Source organism: Trematomus bernacchii, unplaced genomic scaffold (assembly GCF_902827165.1).
Source record: "Trematomus bernacchii unplaced genomic scaffold, fTreBer1.1, whole genome shotgun sequence".
NCBI lineage: Eukaryota > Metazoa > Chordata > Actinopteri > Perciformes > Nototheniidae > Trematomus > Trematomus bernacchii.
The window spans coordinates 17,299,734-17,321,288 of NW_022988050.1; the positions used below are offsets into that span (position 1 = coordinate 17,299,734).

General features: G+C 40.0%; 1 protein-coding gene across 1 annotated transcript in view; it reads right to left on the minus strand.

The window, feature by feature from the left end:
- The window catches only part of ryr2a (ryanodine receptor 2a (cardiac)), a 106,442-nt gene that overhangs the window by 42,751 nt on the left and 42,136 nt on the right, over positions 1-21,555 (minus strand). The window contains exons 38-73 of the mRNA XM_034119635.1: positions 21,207-21,407; positions 20,162-20,267; positions 19,909-20,046; positions 19,674-19,801; positions 18,802-18,947; positions 18,165-18,279; positions 17,585-17,717; positions 16,396-16,499; positions 15,866-16,001; positions 15,043-15,229; positions 14,589-14,700; positions 14,382-14,502; positions 14,029-14,198; positions 12,984-13,204; positions 12,807-12,897; positions 12,288-12,428; positions 11,651-11,814; positions 11,364-11,442; positions 11,142-11,231; positions 10,049-10,186; positions 9,708-9,785; positions 9,428-9,503; positions 9,057-9,180; positions 8,810-8,925; positions 8,543-8,607; positions 6,858-6,979; positions 6,606-6,655; positions 5,111-5,171; positions 4,282-4,520; positions 3,987-4,068; positions 2,769-2,899; positions 2,369-2,496; positions 1,927-2,119; positions 1,725-1,807; positions 1,372-1,529; positions 620-707 (exon numbers count right to left, since the gene is read on the minus strand). Coding sequence (XP_033975526.1) covers positions 620-707; positions 1,372-1,529; positions 1,725-1,807; positions 1,927-2,119; positions 2,369-2,496; positions 2,769-2,899; positions 3,987-4,068; positions 4,282-4,520; positions 5,111-5,171; positions 6,606-6,655; positions 6,858-6,979; positions 8,543-8,607; positions 8,810-8,925; positions 9,057-9,180; positions 9,428-9,503; positions 9,708-9,785; positions 10,049-10,186; positions 11,142-11,231; positions 11,364-11,442; positions 11,651-11,814; positions 12,288-12,428; positions 12,807-12,897; positions 12,984-13,204; positions 14,029-14,198; positions 14,382-14,502; positions 14,589-14,700; positions 15,043-15,229; positions 15,866-16,001; positions 16,396-16,499; positions 17,585-17,717; positions 18,165-18,279; positions 18,802-18,947; positions 19,674-19,801; positions 19,909-20,046; positions 20,162-20,267; positions 21,207-21,407 — 4,515 coding nt within the window. The remainder of the gene's footprint in view (positions 1-619; positions 708-1,371; positions 1,530-1,724; positions 1,808-1,926; positions 2,120-2,368; positions 2,497-2,768; positions 2,900-3,986; positions 4,069-4,281; positions 4,521-5,110; positions 5,172-6,605; positions 6,656-6,857; positions 6,980-8,542; positions 8,608-8,809; positions 8,926-9,056; positions 9,181-9,427; positions 9,504-9,707; positions 9,786-10,048; positions 10,187-11,141; positions 11,232-11,363; positions 11,443-11,650; positions 11,815-12,287; positions 12,429-12,806; positions 12,898-12,983; positions 13,205-14,028; positions 14,199-14,381; positions 14,503-14,588; positions 14,701-15,042; positions 15,230-15,865; positions 16,002-16,395; positions 16,500-17,584; positions 17,718-18,164; positions 18,280-18,801; positions 18,948-19,673; positions 19,802-19,908; positions 20,047-20,161; positions 20,268-21,206; positions 21,408-21,555) is intronic.

Sequence of the window (21,555 nt, forward strand, 5' to 3'; positions counted from 1 at the left end):
CATTCATGGTGAAGCTTACTGACTCTGGTGATCTTTATATTTTTCATCTACCAAAACAAATGTGTTTTTAGTGAATTTCTTAGTATCTACTGAATAATAGGGTACAGGTTTGTCATCCCTTAGGATGAATTGAAATCAGTGACTCTCTCCCTTTGAATGATGCACTGCCATCAGGTCAAAGTTTAAGTATGTCCAATACTTTGGATTATGACCTAACACTTGCAAAACAAATGACATTCCCATCAGCCACTGCTGTACTTTGTGTTTAGTGCTAATTCACATATTTCAACACGCAAACACGCTAAGCTAGGATAGTGAACATCATACAGTAAATAGCAAACATCAGAATGTTGCATTGTCAGAGCTGCTAGCTCGGCAGTAGACTCTTACTGTTATTACTGCTACTGAATGTGTAATGGTTCGTAGGGAGATTTAAGGTTTGTGTGCACAGGGACAATGTGTGATCTTCAGCATTACATGTATGATAGATTAATGAAGCTACAGACTGGACTGCACATTCTCAATGGGATAAGCAGCGTAATCAGTCCTTTGTATGGAGTTATTCGATAAAAAAATATTAGGAACCTGATAAAAAAATACATGTTTTTATGATTCTTACGTGAGACTTGGCCCAGAAGATGAAAACCTCTGCCACCATGCGGAACAGCTCCTCAGCCTCTGGGTTGGACTCTTTCAGCCACCGAGCCCTGTCCATAAAGTTATGCAGTTTAGAGATAGTGGCACAATTAAAAGGTTCAAAAAGTTGTAGACCCTTTAGACCCTATGGAGCTATTTTGATAAGACAGTCCCTGTTTGTTTTCTCATGATCACACACAAGAACGCAAACACTTGGCTCCTCAGGTGACAAATTAAGGGGGCATTTTATTTGATTGTCTGTCATGAATCATGATACATCTGAGAGTGATGACTATTGATTGCATTGTTGGATTGAGTTAGCCACATAGCGTTAGCTACAGAAGCTGTATGGGTAGTTGACTAATCTATTGGTGACCAAGTAAGTTTAAAGTAACTATGCTATTTCATAAGAAGAACACAACAACTCCCATGACCTCACCCTATGTCAATTTTTGGTTATTGTCTTGTTTGATGGACCAATTGTGACAGAAATTACATTCTGTGTGTTTCAAATACTAAAACCAGAAATGTTTAATGAGGAAGTGAACTCACTCAACATGCTTGTTAGACACACACATTGTACACATTTACAGAACAAGCATAGAGGCAAGTATCCCATTATTGCAATTCATCACACTGAAAGTCGAATAGGTCACAATATTTGTTGTTTCAGAGTAAAGGTGTAATACAATAAGAAGATATAAGATCTAAAATGATCCAATCAGCACTCTGTACCTGTTGTAGTCAACAAATCGTATGAGGAGAGGGTAAAAGGCATACAGGTCTCTGATCAGTACGGTGAACTGGTCCAGGATGAGGAGCTCTGTCTCTGACATCTCCCCCCTCCCCTCCGCCTTGCTCTGTTCCTCATCCATCAGCACCACCGCTGCTTTCTACAGGAAAAATAAACAATAGCTTTTTCTTATTTTCCACACTAAATATATTGTGATCTTAGTAGTGGTAGTACTAATATGCGACTTTTCAAAACCAAGGCAGATGTATTTATACTGTATGTGTTCTTTGAGCCTATCAATAGTCTAATGAGGTACATCAAAATCTATAACACATTAAACAGTGATGAGACTTACTTTTTTGAGTTTCTCCATCAGAGGCAGGAAGTGGGTCTTGAGCAGCTGGGCTTTGGCCTTGCTGATGATTGGCTGAGAGAAGACTGAAGCAGTGACAGAGATTGTCATAAAACACATGAATTTGAATTAAGCCTCATTCTTCAGTTTTTGCAATTTCATGACGGAGTCATGGAGACATAAACACAAACGCTGCCAGGTTTACCAGCTAGTCTTTTCATCCAGGCCCCCTCATCTATTCCCAGGTTGTTGTAGATGATCTTCAGAATGTTTCCCAGCAGAGTGTTCATGTGTTCAGAGGTCACAGAGGTGCAGCAGCTGTCAGCTTTGTCTGGGTTGTTCTCTGGTCCATGTTCCCACCAGTTAGACATGTAGCTGCACAACATCGGCAACACCACCTACAGAAAAAAACACATGTTAAACTGACCACACATCCCTCTCCAATCACCAGATTACCCACTTAATGACATAATGCTTTGTGTAGTTTCGTATGGGCAGTCAGACATTGAAACCAAACCACACATTTACAAACATGATGCAAGCACTACTTGGGTATAATGAACAGAGGGTTAACAATCTCTATTTTTTTGTGAGAAGACACAAGGTTCATGTGCCTGTTTAGTTAGTTAGTAAGCGATATAGCCCACCTCCATGACATGGGGCATCTGAGTGTATCTCATGCCAGACTCTGCCAACTCCATGATCTCCTCCAGAAACTTCTCTAAGTTTGGGATCAGAGGACAAACCTCCCCCACCTGCCCGGGAAGACCTAGAGCTGAAGGGGTGAAGAGTATGCACTTAAAAGAGGTTTTTTCTTTTTTATGTAGAAAGTAGAATCTAGCAGGCTTGTCCGCTAATGTTAGCAAAGATTCCCTTACAAAGCTAACAGCAACAAAGAGTAATACACAGTAACATACAATAAGCTCAGTGGCATGTAGAGTGAATGTCATTCTCAGAGGATACAATTACCCAAGGACGTGTATACAGTATCTTGGTATAACTTTGCCCCATTGGATTTGTATTGAAATAAAATCCAGTCATAAGCACCTGCTCTGTCTTTAGCTCCTTTGCTGTTGAAGATGGAGAAGCTGTTGAACTTGTTGGTGTGAGGCTCGAGGAACGCCACAGGAAAGGCTGCTGAGAAGGCAGCTAAACACTTCCCCAAAGCTGGGCGCTGTCTGCAGGAGAGGAGAGATTAACATATGCATTCATTATCATTTTATTATGCATTTTTAATTTTTTTATATCGATGCTCATTGATTAATAAATTGTTGGTAGTCACTCCTGTGGTACCTTACTTTACTTACTTCCTGTACTATTAATCATCTTCATTTTGGTATTAAAACAGTTGGGCAGACATTATTTAAACTGAAAAGGAGCCAAAAGGAAACACATGCTGACTCCTATGAATTGAAATGCAATGACTATTACAGGAGGGGCATTTTACTGATTTACCAACATAACAATTCCAAGAAGCAAACATGTTGTATTCAGTGTGGAAGGCCCAGAATACAAATAAACCATACATCAGATTAAGTGCATTTAAGGTGTGTTGGTTTTTTATGAAGGTCACCAATGGGTGAGTTTTTTGCACATTAAAAGTGAATTGGCAGTGATACTTTGTTTTTTTCTTAAATTATGTTATTGTCACTATAAAACTGTAGCTTGCAATTAAAATGATCTCTCACGGCCCGTCCACACGGCGGCGTGCATTGAAGCTTGCCGGTGGGCGTGTCTGAAACTCGACCAACAACCAATCACATGAATCTCCCGCCCCTGACACACAAGCAGCGGTTTGATTGGCTAGAGCTTGTACTGGCATACTTGTACTGGCTGGCTGACGTTTCTGCCGACGCTTCAAAAGTTGAACATTGCTCAACTTTTGCAGCGAGCCACGCCAGCAAAGCTCCGCTTCGCTTCCCACAATGCAGTTCGGCGAAAAGTGACGTCACCCCATTCAAAGTGAATGGTGAAGCTTTCAACGCACGCCGCTGTGTGGACGGGCCGTCACTGCTACACAAAGTCATATTAAGAGCTTGCTATAAACAGTAGTCCATCAGAGAATTTGTTGAGTTCTTAATTAAAGCTCCATCAGCATTCAGTATAAAGACATTTTTACTAGTGTTACTTGTTTTTGTCACCTTGAAATTCAAATGCTCTTTACAGCACAACTAAACTCACATACCAACAGAGGTGTAAGAAACAATCTATAACAGTTTTCTGTAGCTTAAATACATGTGTACTGTAGGGTACACTGTACAGTACCTCTCCACATAGATGCTTTTGTTGGTTCCTAAAAGGTAGAGGCTGTAGAGGATTCTGTAGCAGGAAACCTGGACATCATCCACTGGAAGAGGAGAGATAACCACAAAAAAAGGTTTGCATTTTACACTTCATGAAGTTTCGTCCTTTATTTTTCATGGAAAACCATCCCATCTTTTCCTTTAGATGCAGTTCTTTTAACTGTATCTTTTTGTTTTCAAAAGCATTTTAAAACATCAAGTGTTAGGTTTTTCCCTTTGGTGCTTTAATCATAAGAGTACCATAAGTGAGTACGCACATATGAGGTCTTCTCCGAACATGTTCTGTCCGATGTGTTCGAACAGGGAGGAGAGGACGGGCAGCAGGGCGAAGGTGGTGTAGTTGATGATCTGAGTGACCCCCCGCGGCTGCTCCCTGCTGTGGGTGAACTGGCCCAGCTTCAGGTTCTCCTGAGTCTTCTCCAGATCCTCTGCTGCACTTTCAAAGAACAACCGCAGCGCTGCCTTCACTGACTCAAGACCAGTCTTCATCACTGTCCTAATATATGGGGAGAGATAGGTTTTAAAGTCTGTGGAGAAGAAGATCTTTGTTCTTATTTCTGATATTCCTCTTTTCTTTTTCCGTGGGCTCCATGATAAAAAAAAGCAGCGTTTTAAAACAAGGCATTACAAAAAATAAACAACCACTAAATATAAACAACTCAAAACTGACCTAAAAAGTTAAATATATACATGTTGACAGTGAAAGATAAAGTCTGATTATTTTATTAAATATAAATGTACAGTGTGAAGAAAAGTCCAGTTATAAGTTAAAAGTCCAGTCAAAGTTAAAGTCCAGTTACACTGTAAGTATAACGACAAAGGACACACACACACACACACACACACACACGCACACACACACACACACACACCATGTATACATCACTTCAGGGGACATTACATTGACTTACATGCATTTCCTAACCTTAACCAACACATGCCTAACCCTAACCCTTACCCTAACCCTTACCCTTACCCTAACCCTTACCCTAACCCTTACCCTAACCCTAACCCTTACCCTTACCCTAACCAAGTCTTCACCCTAAAATTAATGATTCCCCTCACGGGGACCTCCATTCCCTTTACCTGGCGTCCAGGCTTTGTCCCAGTATCTGCAGGCAGTTGACTATGGAGGTGGCATTGTCTCCTGAGAGGTGGACATAATGACATTATAAACAGGAAACTGTGTACAGTGGGTATGGTGTGAGGTTCCTATCTGTCAGGGATGTGATGAGTGAAGCACTGCAGCACACTACAGCTGTGTCGCAATTCTGCTGTACTTACATTTTCTATTTTGAGTGCACTGACAAGAATAGCAGAAGGTAATGCAATATGAGTGCCCAGATGTTTAGATGTGCTCATATCTGTCAAAAAGTTGAGTGTGGATTACTGGAAACTTATTATCCTCAAGGGCCACCATTCTGGTTCCATCGTTAAAAGAAAATAGGGACCAAAAGTGTGTTAAAATAGCAGCCGACGAACACACAATTGTCAGTAAGCAAACAGGCCTGCAGATATTTATCATGACAATCGCGCTCAAATGTTGGCAGTAGTGTTTTGCAATTTTGTATAAAAAAAAAGAAGCAACTTAAGAATTGCGAATCTCATTTAATGAAAGTGCAAAGTCATTTACGGAAACAGCATTCCATTTATAAAACACTGCCCTGTCGTAAATTCATATATTACGCAAACAAGTACACAGTCTACAAAGTGTACTACACGGAAGTGTTCTATTGGAAGTATACAAATTGAGACACAGCTGTAAACAAACCATGTTCAACCCATTTAGAGCTGTCTGTCCATAGAAAACAAATCTGAAGAAACACATCCGTCATGTACGTGCTTTAGCAAATAACACAGCAGAGCATCATATTCAAGGAAAAAGATGTTCCTCCAAGAGATACATCTTCAACAGTCAAGAAAAGTTGAAATTGTATAAGCTTATTAATTCAAATAATTGTATACTGGAAATGGTACACATCAATAATAAACATCTTTATTTGCCCAAATGTGTTTACAGTTGTAAGACATTTTGATCTTTAAAGGTGGAACATCTTTTTACTGAGTAGAATGGCATGGTGGAATGCTTGCATATGGTACAAAAAACTGCAATACACACCACACAACACACACAGCTGCTGTGCAGAGGATGATGACACACATATACACACACCTATAGTACATTATATCAATCATTCAGAGGACCTGACGACCATGCAAGCCACAGTATGTTTTTCGTCTAAAACCTTTTGAAATTACAACAGCTAACATGCAGCGTGGCTATGTCTCAGGAGCTTAAATAGGTCATCCAGTAATGAATGTTTTATTATTGAGACTACGGTTCTTTTACTTAGACCTGGAACAGATAGAGAATATACATATTTTGTCCTACCACACATTGTAAAAAGAATATGGAGAGATTTCCTTAATCATCTTTAATTCTCTCTTAGGGATACAACTGTATTATAGGCATTACCTCTGGTTCAACATTATATAAAACCATTCGTACTTCACTCATAATCACTGAGAACAACAGCAGAGAAGGAGCAGAGGTGGAAGCGTTAAGCATGAACATCCTTACCAAATAAGGATATCCTATGTCTGACAAGAACTCCTAGTTTGCAGAAAAGACTGAAAAGATCCAAGTAAGGGAAGCAGAGGAAGAGATAAAAAGGAGATATAGAGGCACACACATGTCATTCACATGAAGTCCATTAGAAATGTCCAACATACAGTCTGGGTCTTATTCAGCAATTAAACAAAAGAGTGAGTGTGTCGCCCTGAAATACTGGCATCACTGGCTTTGGTCTATCTATTGTTGTATCACACTCACCTGGTCACCATCTCCTTCTCCTTGTTGGAGGCGTGGCCTCCGCTGCTGATTGGATGGATGGCTGTGGAGAGGAAGTACAGCCTGTGGTTTTTAAAGTACTGATCCACCAATGGCAAGACGACCTGAGGGTGAAATGGTAAAAATACACAGAAAATGTACTGTCTCCATTTTTTTAATTAAGAAAAAAGGGTCAATCAAAAGAGCACCGTAAATAGTTTTGTTTTTTTGGACATTATAAGCACAGCATTGTACCCCCAGTGAGTGGAATCAAAATATTGACCAATATAACACATTCATATTTAAGCTGTAATATTAAAAAAAAAATGTTATGAAAAAAGTTGTACGTTGCTTTTATTGATCAGAAACATCCCGTTCACACTTCTAGTACAGACACCAACTATTGGTCTAAGCAGCTCCAAGGGAAGGGGGGTTAAGGGCTTTGCTTAAGGGCACCTCAATACTGCTGATTCACTTCCCTCACTTGTCACAAGCCTCATGGTCAGACCATAAAGTGGCACCACTGTTATTAACAAAAACAATTTCTTTTTATTTCACCAGAAGTGGGAGAAGTACTCAGATCTTGTACTTAAGTAAAAGTAGAAGTACTCAGATCTTGTACTTAAGTAAAAGTAGAAGTACTCAGATCTTGTACTTAAGTAAAAGTAGAAGTACTCAGATCTTGTACTTAAGTAAAAGTAGAAGTACTCAGATCTTGTACTTAAGTAAAAGTAGAAGTACCAGAGAGTGTAGGAATACTCTGTTACAGTAAAAGTCCTGCATTCTAAATGTTACTCAAGTAAAAGTAGAAAAGTATTAGCATCAAAATATAGTTAAAGTAGCGACAGTAAAAGTAGTCATTGTGCAGATTGGTCCATTTCAGAATAATATATATGATATGTTTTATAATGATTGATCATGAAAGTGTTCTCAAAGCTGGTAAAGGTGCAGCTAGTTTGAATGACTTTGTATACTGCAGGGTAGCTTGTGAATTTACTCCAGGTGGAACTAAAGTCTGATTTAACACTTGATTAGATTTCACATCATTCATCCGCATCTGTAAAGTAACTAAAGGTAATAAATACATGTAGTGGAGTAAAAGTACACCAGTTACCTCTGAACTGTAGAGGAGAAGAAGTACACTATAGCAAGCGAACAGGTACAGGAGGCGTAGAGCGAGGGATCATTGTCCACTAGTTCATGGATCGTAGATGGCGTCGTGCTCGCGGACGGATACAAAAATATACTTTGGCGGCCGTTAATATACCTGGGTGGCCCGCCCAAGTAAAGTCTATGTGTGGGAAACCCTGCTGTATTTCACACAAGCTTACAGCCATTGAGAGGGAACCAACTGTGTTCACATTTTAATAAAATGTAATCTAAGACAAATCAATTAAAGATATATACGCTGTATTAGGAACACCTACAGGATATTCAGGATAACAGTCATACCTTCATTCAATGTCTTATACTGCCACGCTGTTTTCTGTAATGTTATTTATCACTTAATAAGAACTAATGACTAATGTATGTTAAGATGATCTGTTACTGCTGGCGTGATGACTACAGATGGAAAATATCATTTATTTGGAACATTTAAAAGCATGTTGTTATCAGGCATTTTTCCTTAAAAAGTAATCATACCCAAACAACCAGGGGATAAATCAAATAAAATGATGACTTCTGACCTTTCCAAAGAACTTTATCTGTTGTTCATGAGGAATCTTCTCTCCCTTTGGTCTTGTTCCCACATCTAAATGAAGAGTAGAACACAATCAGAGGCAATAGGGTTTATATTACATTATACATTAGGATGGGGACATTCATCTACACATTTTCTGAAGTTGTTGAGCTACAAGCACAAGTTTTATTCTGTACATGACTTGAACATTGCATTACATTTATTCAGTATTCTGTAATTTGTTTCATTTTTCACAGAGACAGAAAAGTCTCACCGAACTCCATCATGTGTTGGTGTGCCTGGTCTACGTATGTGATGAGCTGCTGGAGGAAGGTGTAGGCGAACCGCTTCTCTATCGCTGGAGTGTCAAGCTCCTGTGACTTCACCCCTCTGGGAAGAGATAGAGATACACACTGTTATGGTGCTTACATTAGTATCTAAGCCAATCAGGCTTAATGAAAACACAAAAGCTCTTCAGAGTTCCTACAGCCAGCGTGTGAAGAGCAGAGCCTGTCTCCTACCTGGAAGCAGTGTATCCATTGATCTGCAGGAACTTGAGGATGTCTTGTGCTTTTTCTCTGTCTTTGGATTTCTCTTTGGCAGTCAGTGTGTCGTAGGGAACCAGCAGAGGATGGTTTCCTCCACCTGGAGACAACAGCAACACAGCAGGATGGAGAACCAGGGTCACAGGCTGACACAAAGAGGACTGTTTGTCTGAGCACCTTTTTCACTGTTTAGTAAACTACAGTATCCATGAGAGGGAGGTTTAGCTCAGAGATTCAAACTGTTTTTAATTATTTGTTGTGTTTTCAGGAATAAGATAACGTGGGTGGTGATGGCAGAAAATAAAAGGTTTGTTAAATGTATTGAGTTGGTGTTGTGTTATATCCACCTTTGGCTTCCAGCTCCATTTTCTTTTTCCTGGCCCAGATATTATGATAATTCTCTGCAAGCAGCTCTGCCATAGCCTGGAGAAACACAATGTTAAACACATGACTCTGTTACGCTAAACATATTTCTGAAACTATCCAACCACAATATCTGAGAGTTTCTATACCGACGTCAGTACTCTGCATACTATTCCTCAGTTCTAATCAGCCCAGTGCTCACAGATTTCACATGTTTCTCTTTTTATGATCATAAAGATTTCTCTTGTTGTGACAGTAACCTACCTGCATGTCTCTGGACAGTGTCACATTGCTCATATCGATGGGCCTGGGGCTGAAAGCTGGAGCTCCTTCAAAAGACAGCTGTGGAAGACACATTATATTGATGTCCCTTTTTCATACTATATTACCCTGTGGCTTGTTATTTTTTTATAATTCATTTACTAGAAGTATTTTACAGTTCAATAGATCTGTACTAGTGTAAATGTCATCATGATATCTGTCCCAACCCAGAGATATGTATTATGCATTTGTGTGTGTGTGTGTGTGTGTGTGTGTGTGTGTGTGTGTGTGTGTGTGTGTGTGTGTGTGTGTGTGTGTGTGTGTGTGTGTGTGTGCGTGTTTACCTGGCTGGCCTGTGATAACCTCCTGGACTTATTGTGCAGGCTGGCAGGGTCCGCTTCTCTGATCCTGTCGATGCTCCAGCCCCACGAAAGCATGGTCTTCAGAGACTCTCTGACTGAACAGCAGTACGCCTCTTTATCCTAAAAGATTACAACCAGACTTAAGACCAAAGCTGGCAGCGAATCATGCCTCTAAAAAACATTTCACCCGCAAAATTGCAATAAACCACAACATACTGCAAGCTCTCAACCTAAAGGTGAGTGCAAAGTGTGAATTATACAGTCATTCCTTGCATTTATTCATAACATATTTGTTTAAGGATATTTTTAAAGGCATGCAGTTGCTCGCTCTGGAGTAAGACAGACTTCTCACTTATCTGCAAGTCTGAAAAAAAACCTCAAATGTATGCCATTGCAGTCTGTGAAGGGTAAATAATGCATTTTACATTAGCGGTTAAGGCATCAGTTAAGGGTTTAATTTGGTCTTTTGGTTAACATTAGATGTTAATAGGTGTTACTCACCAAAAACTGCGTATCCTTCAGCTCTAATTAATGTGTTGCATGTAAATTATTCCCCATTAAACGTTTGATATGCCAATGTTTAAAATCTGCATTATTTGCATTCATGTTAGCTTTCCATTCGTCAACATTGTATCACCTGTGTCCTTGTGGATGTGCATGAAATAAACAAAACAGCGACCCACTCATGTAAACATGTAACCATAGCACTACTACAGGTTGTAATATGTGCAGGTTAGCTTGTCTGAAGGTAAGGCTTGTGTCAGTGGCACTACAGTTATGGTAGGATATCAGCTCGCTCTTTCGAACAGTGGCCTAAATCTGACTAGTTTACACCAAAACTATTCTGGGTATCCAGACTCATGCTAGGATAGTGACAGATGATAGACCAGAATAAGGAACATGAGCTGACACTGAACTTGAGAGCTTCTCTGAATTGTGCAGGCTTTTGTGGGACAGATCCGGCTCACATTCAGTGATACTGTGTTGTGACACAGCTGAGCACAATGCTACCTGTGTAAAACAAAATGCATCATTTTTGAAAAACAATGAGAGCATAAAACCAGACTGTACCCACCTTCTCAGAAATGCCTTTGTAAGGTTTCAGTAAAGGGTGGCTCTTGGAGATTTCACATATCTGTTCCGCATATGACCAGCCATTGGAAAACTAGGAGATGCATAAGAGACATTTTAAAATGCATTAAATGTTTATATTATAATTTCGGAGATGTCAGTAGGTTTATTGCAACTTTGTGACAGATCTACTATATAATTAGTTATTGTTTTGTCTGCTCCTTACCCTTTCTATACACCACTTCTCATGGTTGTGCTCTGCATATCTGGTTATGAAATAGTCAAGTTTCTCTGGGACAGTCACACTGAGGAAGACAGAAAACAAAGGAAAACAAACTCAAATATATGGGGTCACCTGCAAGCAAAGTCAGGAAAAGTATAATATTAAATTATTGGTTCCTTTTATTACTTTTTTGACAAAAAAACATAATATTTGAGACCTTATTTATTTGAAACGAGTGGATATGCTCAAAGAAAACGTAAGAAAATGAAGTTAATAAATGTGTGTTATACCTGGTGGTGTCTGCAGGCTGTGGGGTGAAGTTTCCCTCTGAGTCCATGGACGACTGTTTCTCCATCAAGGCCATGTAGTTAGACTCCATGTAGTCGGGAGGGAGAGCTCCAGCCACCGCACTGAGACACGGCAGCGCCAGCTTAAACAGCTCCTGGTCATACCGCTGTGTCAACACATGTAAAACAGTTTGTACATTTACAGTATGCTGTTCTAAATGTATATGCTCATGGTTAGATTATTGAATTTATTTTAGGTCCCTTTGGATAAAAGTGTCAGCTATATGAAATCACATGTGTGCAGGATATGAGCATTGCCTACTTTTGTATAGATGAAAAAGGTGCTTTTTCAAAAATGAAAAAATAATTTGAAGGCACTACAACTACTGTCAATGATCAAAAGACAGCAAGAAAGTTCTCATACTAATACACATACTAGATTTGGTTTAGAGTTTCTGGCATTTATAAATGTCTGCTGTTTAAAAAGCTGTTTAATGTCGTAATGTCATCTGTATGGCTGAATGATTTTTGTCAGGTTTGAAATATTACCCTGATGATGTCATAGGGATGTCAGCAGGGTTTCCTCTGCTTTGTGTTGGAGACTAATCTATTAAGAAATAGGCCTAATCTAGAGCCTCACCTTGAGAGACAGAGCATCAAAGATTCCCCAGAAGAGTTTCCTGGAGAGGTGGAGCTCTTCATCTGATGCCGCTCCGAAGCTGCCCCAGCCCCCCGCCAGGCAGTAGTACTTCCAACAACGCTCGTAGTGATTGGTCAACAGCTGGGTGAAGTCAAGATGACTTTAATTAATTAATTGTATGCTACCATGTTCAATTAAACAGTGCAGAAGATGGCACAAATTCACTCTGGATCAAATGTTTTAATACATCTGAAATAAGAGATGCTGGAGCAAAGGAAAACAAAATGATTGTGTTGTTGATTGATATATAAATCCCATAAATGATATGGGAATACAAATATGTTTTGTGAGTGGTTGTCAAAAAATATCAAATACACTTTTCCTATATACTACCGTCATCACAATTTCATGTTGGAGTGGAGAATCTTCTCTGGCTTTTTGTGAAGGTCTGAGCTCAGGTAACCTTCAACACTTTGAAATGTAAATGGAGCAGCGATAGACCTGCAATGTGTGTCTTACCTTCAGAGGCATCTTGGTGTGTTCATTGAGCAGAGGAACGTCAAACACCAGCCTCCTCAGCAGATGCTGCATCATCGAAGGCCTCAGCTTTCTGCACATTATTAGGACGACGTATACTAGTTATCTATCATTTGTTTAAGTAGCCGTAAGAGTTAGTTACTCTGTGTTAGTTCTTACCCGCAGGCAGCCAGCAGACACTCCTCTATGGCGTCCCTCTGGGCCTTGGTGAGGCAGCAGCCTTTGGACAGGCGGTAGACGGTGTGGAGGAGGGAGTCGATGAGCGAGGCGAACGGCTCCGTTCCCGCAAACAGAGGAGCACATTTAGTGAGAAGGGGCAACACGGCTGTGCACAGATACCTGTTGAGGGCTAGGGCCATGTCTGTGGCACTGAGAGCAACCTGACACAAAAACAGAGACAGGAGAAGAGGGGAAAGATGGAGAAAATAATATATATATTAGTGTGTGATCAAGTACTGTGTACAAAATATGCATTATAAGCAGTGGCGGACTGAGACAATAATTTATGCCTGGAGTTTGACATCCAGGTCAATCTGAATACTGAGTTTTCAAATATGTGTTAACCCTTAAAAACGCACTTGTAATACCCAAATCACAGCACATACAGACGATCAAGGATAGACACACAAACCAACAAGCTTACACTTTAAAAAGATAATAAGACACTCAGTTCAAATGTTGAAAGGATAATCTTCTCTTCGAGCATTCAGCTTATCAAAAGAACAGTTAAGATATCCAAACGTTTCCGTGACTTTTTACATTTTTTATCACCATTTCATTGCACTCAGGCTAAAGAAACATGAAAAGCAACTAATGTGTATTCACTGAATACATTATCTGGCACGTTTATGGACAGATTGATAGTCACGATTATTTTTGATTAACATTTAGATCATGATTATATATCCTGATTATACATTGGTGTAGGTGTAAATATTTTTAAGGCCTGTTGAATGTATTCTGAGAGGCCCGTCAACTCATTTCTGTTCTCTATTGCCATCTCTTGCCATTGGTTAAGTTGAAAGCAGGCCACAAAAAAAAGAGGCCAGGTCAGTGCGACCATCAGACCACCAGGAAATGTCCTATTTTTCCAAGAGCCAGTCTGAAGCCCAGTTCTAATGACAGTGGGATAAAAGAGGAGCGATGTGTTACTAATTGAATGCCACCCTACACTTAGGTGTTAAACACAACACTCCACACTCACAGTGTCCAGAGAGGCAGCAGCTCTCAGGTCTGGTAAGAAGCAGACCTCCAGCAGGTGCAGCAGGAAGTTTTGATCCTCTATACCGTAGACTCTGTCCAGGAACAGGACCATGGCTGCTTTATGGTCCGGACAGAAACCAGCCGACATGTCTGGCTCCACCACATGCCCATCTGTTCCAGCAGAGGCACACACACAAACACACGATCACATACACAAACAAGACTGAAGTCAAGATTTAAGATCAACTTAATCACTCCTTTTTATTTGTGATTGCATATTTTTATCCTAGAAAATATTTTAAATCAGGATGTTGGGCATGTCAGATACAGTCAAGCTGGGTTTGGTTTGCTTACCTTTAGCCAGGTTGGGCATCGAAAATGGAATACTGATGACCCCCACCAGGTCCTCGATGGGAATCAGAGACCTCAGGATGGCTCTGATACGGATTGCTTCACCTTTACCAGCATGGATTAACTGATACAAAATGGGAAAAATGTGTGTGAGCATCTACTGTATGAGTCTGTGTGTGTGAGTTTGTGTGTGTGTTCATTGTCACTCACATGCATCTCTGGAGCACAGCGGCCCAGCAGGTCAATGAGAGCAGCATAGAAGGTCATGATGGCATTCCCCATGTGGATTGTATCATCTTCCTCTTCCTCCAGCATGTCACTGCTACACACACACACACACACACACACACACACACACACACACACACACACACACACACACACACACACACACACACACACACACACACACACACACACACACACACACACACACACACACACACACACACACACACACACACACACACACACACAATACATATCTCTGGGTTGGGACAGATATCATGATGACATTTACACTAGCACAGATCTATTGAACTGTAAAATACTTCTAGTAAATGAATTATAAAAAAATAACAAGCCACAGGGTAATATAGTATGTTTTTTTTCTAAAATCTCATTATCTGATACTATAAGAGCAAATTAATCCATGTTGTCTTACAGTGACTTGCTGCTCTCAGATGTAGGAGAGGGACCGTCTCTGGAGAGATCCTGAGATATCTTGATGGCTTCCTCCATCGCTGCCAACAACCCATCACCTCCTTCACCTCGAAGGGCGGGACCAAAACATTCTGGTCGGCGAATCAGAAGCCTCACCACAACGTTGGCATTCTCCTCCACACTTTCACCTGGCAGCAGAACAGGAGAGGTGTTCATGACAACATACTTTGTGCCAAACATCCTACATACAGTACACACACCAGAGTTCCCATTAGCCGGTAATTACCGGACTATGACCGGTAAAATATGCTGAAGACCGGTCAAAATAATTTCCCCTTAGCGCAATACCGCATCAGTTGCACGTAGCTATTTTAATTACCTCTCAAACTACCTAAACTAGTTATAGATATGTTTAGTTTTACTGTCGGGTCACTCATTACTGGATCCGCGAGCTGCATGATACTGACGGGCTGTCAGGAGAGGGAGAGAGCGCTCCGTTTATTATTCCCGTGTTATTATAAGTTACTGTACACTTTTGAATAATGTAGTTAATCTACAGTACTATAATTAGTTTGTTTAATATCGAATCATATCAATTTGTTTTAAAGCTCAATAAATAACAAAGAAGACCTTTGACCGGCACTTTTCTAATTTGTCCGGAAGATTTTAACTTTAACGGACATGTTGACCGGCGAAAAAATATTCTAACGGGAACGTTGACACACGCATGCAGGGACAAAGAGGTACAACAGTTTCTTGCTGCTTACACTTGACTGCTAATATAGTCTTCAATAAGAAAAGGGACTTCTGGGTAGAAAACTCACCGTTACAGAAGACAGCGAAGCGGAGGAAGTCTAGGTAGCGTTCCCCCTCCACAGGGTTCCAGCCGATGTCAGGGTATCCGTTACGCACCAGCATCAAGCAGCTCTGCAGCCCACAGCCGGCCAGGTACTGCACCACCTGCACAAAAAATGCATTTAATTTATTTTCTTTATCAGATTAGTAGTTTATTTACTGTACAGACAGTGCTTTTATAAAACACATTTTAATGTCACATAAAGACAAAAACTATTTTTCCGTCACAATTTGATGTTAGGTGACAGGGAACGCTATGGAAGCCCTTAAAGGCAAGTGAGAGAAAAATAAATGAGATGATCGATTTTCTAAGTCTGAAATTAAACAGGTAAAAAGTAGTCATGATAATCTTTCTGAGTTTCTTTACTTGTATTTGTTTCATCTGAGATTTGGGGTGGGACTTTTTTTTACAGTTGGATAATAACACTAGAGTGTCTTCTGAAATAAGAAGTTTGTGTGTGTGTATGTATATACATGTGTGAGTGTGTGCAAACCTCACCTTCTCCAGGTCTGGCTCTCTCAAAGCCAGGGCCAGTTCATTATTATCCATGACTGATGCTGCAGCCACATCCAGAGGAGTAGACCCTCGCATAGAAGGGGAGGCTGAGGAGGGAGGAAAAGACAAGGAGAGGGGAGGGGAAGAGAAGGGAGATCACAGAAGGGAAGTGAAGGAAAATGTAACATAAATATAAATACAACTAAGAGTATAAAGAGTCTATTAGCAATAAAACAACATATGAGTGTCTGTTCCTGGATACAGCACTGTGGGATACACAGCACTATTCACACAGCCAATGTTGTCTGTGAGACAATAAGCTGTAAAAACAAATTAGGTCTCACAAAGTGTCCATAACCTTGCCAGAAAACAGCACACAGCTTCTCTTTGTACACACATGAACAAGCTGGGAGAATAGCAGTATGGAAGGAGAGAGAATCAACACTTTCAAGTATATTTTGAATGTGACTTGTGCATGTGTCACATACTGTTTGTAGTATGAAAAAGATACACTGTACACTGCAATGCATAAGTCACAAAGTAGAAAATATGTTCTTGTATGATATCGTCAATATGTGAATGATTAGATTAATACATGAATGACAACCATGTACAGTATTTCTGTATTAAAAGATGTACTGTTAGTATGCAAAACAACTCAGTATATATATATATATAAATATTTATATATATATCCTGTGTAAGAAGAGGTGAAACAGATAAGGAGGCATATTGCAGGGCAATAAACCATCAGTTGGAAGGCAGTAACTGGCTTGGGGAGAAGCGGGAGTGGAAGCAGTTGCCTCCTGTATATTTCCGTGCACAGGAAAATGAACAATTGGTGATCACTTGTGTTTTAAATCAAAGGAACAAAGACTGAAAGGAGCTCCAGCAGACATCATTAGGAGGAGTCCAAATGTGTATATTAGTGATAATGTTTGTGTTATATTTAAAATATTCTGCAGACCAGATTGGTGTATTGAAATCTGTAAGATCTACAGAAAACCTAACTGTATCGAATTCTGCAGTGTGTCTAAGTTAAATCTGTTTTACTGGACATGTCTGTTGTGAATCTGAAAACATTTGTCTCAGTTAAAGATGTATTTATACATGGTCTGCATGTGTGTTGTGCGTCAGGTGGTTATATGCACACACTGTGATTCAGTATGACATCACAGAAGCACATCCTCACCAAGGCCTACGCTGCTGTTCTCCAGCAGGTAGCTGAGGTGATCAAACATGGCCTTCTGGTTCTGCCGGCTGATGCGACAGAAGTAACAGAGGAAACGACAACAGTTGGCCACCATTTTAGGAAAGGTGATTTCCTGCAAAAAGACAGACTTTGCGTCAGACCAAATTCCTACTGCAATATTGAGGAACCATTCACATTACTCTGTATATGTTGCAGATTTCCGATCAATGCTACTTCTTTAAAAAACATGATTATAACATTAACATTTATTGTATTTCTTAATTTTATAATAAAATAAATAGTTTTAGTAATAGTTCTATATTTGTTCCACATAATTCCTCTTACTGTGTTTATATATGCACCATTACACATTAAAGCTTAACCCTTTTATGTCTTATCCTAATTGGCAATCAAGCTGATTCTGATATGCTCCATAAAATGTTGTAATCATTTTGAGAATTCATTTAAATGTTAAATGCTCTATCAGATACAGATTAACAGTTTAATTAAAAGAATGACGTTTGACATTTACAGAAGGCCCAAAGATAAAAATGTGTGGTGATCCAGACACACTTCATACCTTGGAGTCTCCTCCGCTGAGCACGTTGACCATGACCTCCATGACGGTCTCGTGCATCCCCAGAGCTCTCATCAGGTTAGGGTGCTGGTAGAACACCTTGTTGTTCATGATGTCACTGCAGAGGAAGAGGAGCAGGGGAAGAGTTCAGTGGAGTTTTTCATCATTAGGGTTCTGACCAGGTTTATAATCTGAATATTATGATGTGATGACGTATTTTTGTAGGCTAACGCGGAAGTTAGCATCACAAGGGATCCCTAAAGAAAAAGCAGTGTGATTTTTGTAATCCATTTTGGTCTATTGAAGAAAATAAGATCTTTGGCAAACACACGTTTACGATACGTACACGTTTCTTTCTCCACAGCTAAGCTTAATGCCACTTGTGTTCTGCGTGATTATGTCATATTTTGGACAATTGTTAGTAAGGCTTTGGAAATTCACCCATGGAGAAAACTTGAAAATCTCTGCAGCTTGTGTTAACCACAGATCTGATTTCAGGCATCTCACCAAATAAATCACTTTAAAAAAAATCATTTGGGACCAGGGAAACAAATGAGGGAAAATCTTAACTCTAACTTTAAAAACATTCATGTTGTATTTTCATGAGAATCAGAAGGAGTGTTGAGCAGCTTGTCCTCACCCCAGCCCTCTGATCATCAGTTTCTCCTCCTCTCTGCCCATACGGACACTCAGCAGAGATCTGATCTGCCCCAGAGCTGCCAACAGGTTGATGGTGTCCTCGATGGACACTGAGTTTATGGTGTAGGTCTTAGGGAGCGCCCGCACCTACACAGATAAGGACATATATTTTAAACATTTCTTAACAAATATCCTCTAATTAACTGAGCACTGCTGTATAGAAGAGCAACTATTGAATAGAAAGAATTTTCTTTCATTGACATGCAATAATTTGAACTCTCTTATGTTAGTGTTACACATACTTGTTGAGGACATTTCTTCAATGTTTTCCTACTGTATCGTTCTGAGTGAAATAGCTATTTGTCATGTTATTAAATGAATGCCAACTTTGTTTGTAGATGTTGTATAAAGGTAAAAAAAGCAAGATTTGGTTTCTATGACATCTAATTAATTTGTATAGGTCCCACTGGAGTTAACTTGCAAATTAAACTGTATATCCACACCAAGTCATTGATTATTACAATAGACATTCTACAATGCTAAACAAGTCATAAGTCAAAGGCACATTTTTGAAGGTGATCAATGTTTTCCGATGAAATATAAATATTACTTATATAAAACAAATAGATTGCAGTTGATGTATTTGTATGTTCATCTGTTGGCGTTATAGTACATGAGGCTGATCTTATGATTAAATCAGATTTTTCTACATGTTGTATTTATAAGATAACTAAAGAAGAAAAAAAAGGACAAAAATGTACTTTAAACAGTAAGCCCCAAGTTGCCCCACATCTGACATTCTTTAATATTACAGTAATACCAGGGTCTGGTTTATCTTCCCTTTTAGAAGAACACCCACTGGCACAAACCTACCTGTCCTCCGATACCATCATACTGCCGGTGCAGCAGGACAAACATGGCTCTGACCAGCTCTGGATCCTCGATCACCGACTCCTGAGTCCAGCGGACCATGGTGTCTGAGATCAGCTGCTGTAGTGTACCTGCAGACACAGTAAGGCGCTGTTAGGGAACCTGTCGGTCCATATCAGAAAACATGATTTATTCTCCTTTTGCTGCTGTGTGTGTTTCAGCTGTGCAGTGGACTCACTGGGTTTCCTTTCTTTTTTCTCCTCTGGCAGGTTGGCCATCTTCTTCTTCAGGTAGGCCACTTTCTCCACCAATGACATGAGCCGACCCCGGATGGTGAAGTCACTTTCAGCATTTATCCCTGTCTCGTCATCCAATTCTTTACCTGAGAAGATGGGAGAATCAGTTATTATCCTTATTGATCTCTGTGGCTCCCTGGACATTCTAGTTGATCTGAATGTTTGGTTAATGTGCAGGTGAAGCTGAGAGGTTACCACAGTGTCTCATCAGGTCTTCATGAAAGTCCAGCAGCTGTTCTCTGATGTATTCAGGACAGGGACACTCCTGCTTCTCATCCTTGAAGTTCAGAAGCATGTTGATCTGCAGAAACACATGCAGGTGTGACTATGATACAATACATGTTTGATAAATACAACAACTACCAGTTCTGAGAAGCAGACAGGAATACCAGCACACAAGCTAACCCCTGAACAGCTGTGGACGGGGGCAGCAGAAAGGTGTATTTAGCCACCTGGAGGAAAGACCCACCAAAGCTATATTTAGAATCTTTTCACAGCTTTACCTCGCAGTCAGAGAGTCATTTTAAACTAGGAACTGATGCCGCTATATCTATATATGCTCTCTTTAATGCCAATAGACTCCATTGAAAAATACAAATGATGGAGACCGTTTATAAATCCACCTAAACACATGAGGTCTGAATACATACATGCCCAAACACATGTTTGTTATAGAGAGGTGTCAGAGAGAAGAGGGAGAAGTTGACTTGAGGATTTGTTTTTTTTGGTCCGATCAAACTTGAACGGGCGAACCTTTAACTCTCAAGCAAAGTCCCTGCAGAGAGAGCTAATGCCGCCCTAAATTGTGTTTGTGATTTCAGATGCTGTTCTCCTGCATCTTCATTATTTCCAGTCAGATAATCCAAATGTCATCAAAGTGTAATTTATAAACCAAACAAACAGTGGTAGACCAGAGACTACCATGTTCTCCCAGGTTTTTGTTGTCAGTCAAAAGTCAGTAGGTCACTTTAAATAGTGTAATACAATCCAACTTCATTACATCTGAATTATTCATTTAAGAGGATTCAGCTAAATAAGGTATTTAGGAAAACATCAGAAAACATTCCTGATCTTAATTCCTTTGCTCCAAGTGTATCTAAAGTCTCCGTTTTCATTTGGTCAACTTTCTGCTTTCTCATTAATAATCACACTATATCTTCTCCAGTATAATTTACAAACTGTTCTTTTGAACTGTTCTGTCCTCCAGCACACACTCTCTCTTCTTCTGTGGTGCTCCTACCTGTTCCTGAGGAGGAGATCTGAACTCTTTGGTCTTCTTGGCAGTGAGGGCTGCAGACATGTTGAGTGCCAGCATCACCTCATTGTAGCGGAACCTCTGGTTGTCTTGGAGACAGGCCACAAAGTCATCAGAGAAAGCCACCACCGCCTCGATACGATGACGCACCTGGCAGTCACACAGGTACTGCAGCACATGGCACATCTGCGGATTTAATATAAAAATAAGGTGTAACACATTTGTAGGATACAATAAGTGTCTTTTCATCAAGCTTTGGTGTTGTTGCAGTTCTTGAATATTTAAAAGAGTTTTTGATTTGACATTGCTCAAAGCGGAAGAGAATATTGACATG